Genomic DNA, 2,500 nt, shown 5'->3' on the forward strand with positions numbered 1-2,500 from the left:
TACAAATAAAATATTCTACATCTGAAATGACCACAGTACCATCTAATTAGCACAATTCTTTTTGACACAATTCATCCTATTCACAACCACATGCATTAACATCTTTGTGCATTTTCTTCATAGCAAAACATTAAATATTGCTTGATAATTGTAGCTGTTAAGATATACATCTAAATCCCAATCCAAATAGAACAATAAAAAAAAATTAGTAAATTCCCATGTCTCTTTTACAAATAATCTTCAACTATCATCTTATGTTATGGTAAACCAAACATGTACCAGAAACAAGGATCTAAATTTTAACAGCAATTTGCTTTCCTTATGTATCTAGTTTCTATGATCCCCTATCATGTCTGTATTGATCTTGAACGACACGTAGGGATAATACTCGCTGGTGTTAAATCCTAATCCTGGAATATCGACAGTCTGCAAATAAAAAGTTTTTCAGTTAATATCCAGCATAAGTAAAAATGCACAACTCTATAGTCATAATCTTCAGTATCCTTACAAAAGAGGATTTACTAATTGATGTAAACAATTAATGAGACACTTACATCCCCAGCTCCTCCTGTTGCAGAAGAATCAAGGTGAGAATACAGCTGGTTTAGAATATCACGTAGCCGCTTCATACTCTTCCTGTTTGGGTGCACAAGAATAGCCTGGAAATTGACTGGCAAACCATATCTGAAATGCAAAAAATAATTCTGAATTAATATCCTCATGAAGGTTCCTTCTTCATTTTGCATTTCTTTTCACTATTCAAGATCATTATGGATAAGACCAAATCAAATTTGTAGCATGCGTAAAACAAATCCTCTTTTACAATGAAAAACTGAGTTGAGGATTTTCAAAATTAATAACCTCTCAAACCTATAACTTATTAATTTCTCCATGTGAAGAAGTAAAATAGAATTATCATAATGAACGGCATGTACACCATGCACCACTCCTCCTATTCACTCTGAACCTATCATACAAGAAGTTCCTGGTTTTGTTTCCACCTCTTTTTTATGTGAATCAATAGAGTAAGTATAAAAGGAGACTCATCATATGTAAGGCAAATACAATCCACCATACCCCATACCCTTCCTCCCCCACTTTTTATAGCAGTAGTAACTTGGTTCACCTATGATACTGCTATGGGATATAGCAGCATGAGACGTGCATTTTCTGGTGCGTGGGGTTGAGCATTGCAAACACTGAAGTCTGAAAATTTGATGTGTTTTGCAGCTGTACAGCAATGCCTTGCTGAAGAATTGCAATCTTTACATGTACTGCTAGCTGAATTAAAGAATTTGTATAAAAAAAAGATTTTATTACCTTAGGACAGATTCAACAAACACACGGATGGCCTTTACATGCATCCAGCAGATGAAGCATTCACTGAAGTTCACTTTCAACCAGCGCACCAATGGACCCTGTAAATATAAACAGTGTGCTGCGTCAAAATCTACACATCCACATTACTCAGATTTACTTGCAATTTGCAATATCTTGCAGCACACTTCAGTTATGTAGCACCTTCAATTACTGAAAAAAAAAAATTACATAATATTTTCCTTTACTTACAAAATGTCTTTTTTTGTCACTGATTAGCTTTGAAAGTTCATTCTTTCCAGCAGTCAATTCCTCTTCATTGTAGGTAAAGTCACGTACAATGAACCTTGGAATTAGAAATAAAAGGTATTATAAAATCGATATTGAAATATAAACCTGAAAATATAACCCTCAATAAACCATACAAACTTTACACTGACATTTAAAAAATATCTGAATACATGTCTATCTATACTGGTTCCTTCTAAAAATCAAACAATCCAATACACTGCATCTTGAATATAAATTTTTTCTACCTGATTAACCAAAAGACAGATTAATGGGAAAATTATAAACTCGAAAGCTTACTTGTTCTCACGAGCATGGAGTTTATACTCGTCCACCACCTTACTGAAGAGAGTAACAGTGAACAACCCATGATCATGGTCCTCAAACACTAGGCGTGAGGAGCGAGGAACTACCATGTCTGCTAGGTGCTCATACTTAGACTGCCAGTCGGGATATATCACCCTGAGGAAAAGTTACATATATTTTAATAACTAAAACACCATTTTTTTTGTTAATATTATATTTTTGTGGAAAAAAAGTATGTCTGTATATGCATGATACATGTATATGTGTGTGTGTAGGTATGTATGTGTGAATATATATAATATATATATATATATATATATATATATATATATATATATATATATATATATATATATATTATATATTATATATTATATAATACATACATGCACGCACTCACAGTATACTTGCACATCCATAACAATAACCTGAGATAGAAAATGTCCTTACTTTGGGACAACCACCAGAAGGGTTACCAGATATTCGCTGTTCTGCACAAAGTCTTCCTTTTTTACCAAGTCACCAAGATTTCTTGTCAAAAGGCTTCCGCTGGAAGATACAGATTTAATGCTTAATGCAGTATATAATA

The 2,500-nt window shown here is 33.2% G+C and overlaps 1 protein-coding gene across 1 annotated transcript in view; it reads right to left on the reverse strand.

Moving 5' to 3' along the window:
- Positions 1–2,500, reverse strand: part of LOC119580817 (V-type proton ATPase subunit C-like) — a 9,328-nt gene that overhangs the window by 466 nt on the left and 6,362 nt on the right. The window contains exons 5-10 of the mRNA XM_037928944.1: positions 2,362–2,460; positions 1,906–2,067; positions 1,570–1,663; positions 1,321–1,418; positions 555–684; positions 1–426 (exon numbers count right to left, since the gene is read on the reverse strand). The exon at positions 1–426 is cut by the window's left edge and continues 466 nt beyond it. Coding sequence (XP_037784872.1) covers positions 328–426; positions 555–684; positions 1,321–1,418; positions 1,570–1,663; positions 1,906–2,067; positions 2,362–2,460 — 682 coding nt within the window. The 3' untranslated portion in view covers positions 1–327. The remainder of the gene's footprint in view (positions 427–554; positions 685–1,320; positions 1,419–1,569; positions 1,664–1,905; positions 2,068–2,361; positions 2,461–2,500) is intronic.

The sequence above is a fragment of the Penaeus monodon genome, chromosome 14 (genome assembly GCF_015228065.2).
Source record: "Penaeus monodon isolate SGIC_2016 chromosome 14, NSTDA_Pmon_1, whole genome shotgun sequence".
Classification (NCBI taxonomy): Eukaryota; Metazoa; Arthropoda; class Malacostraca; order Decapoda; family Penaeidae; genus Penaeus; species Penaeus monodon.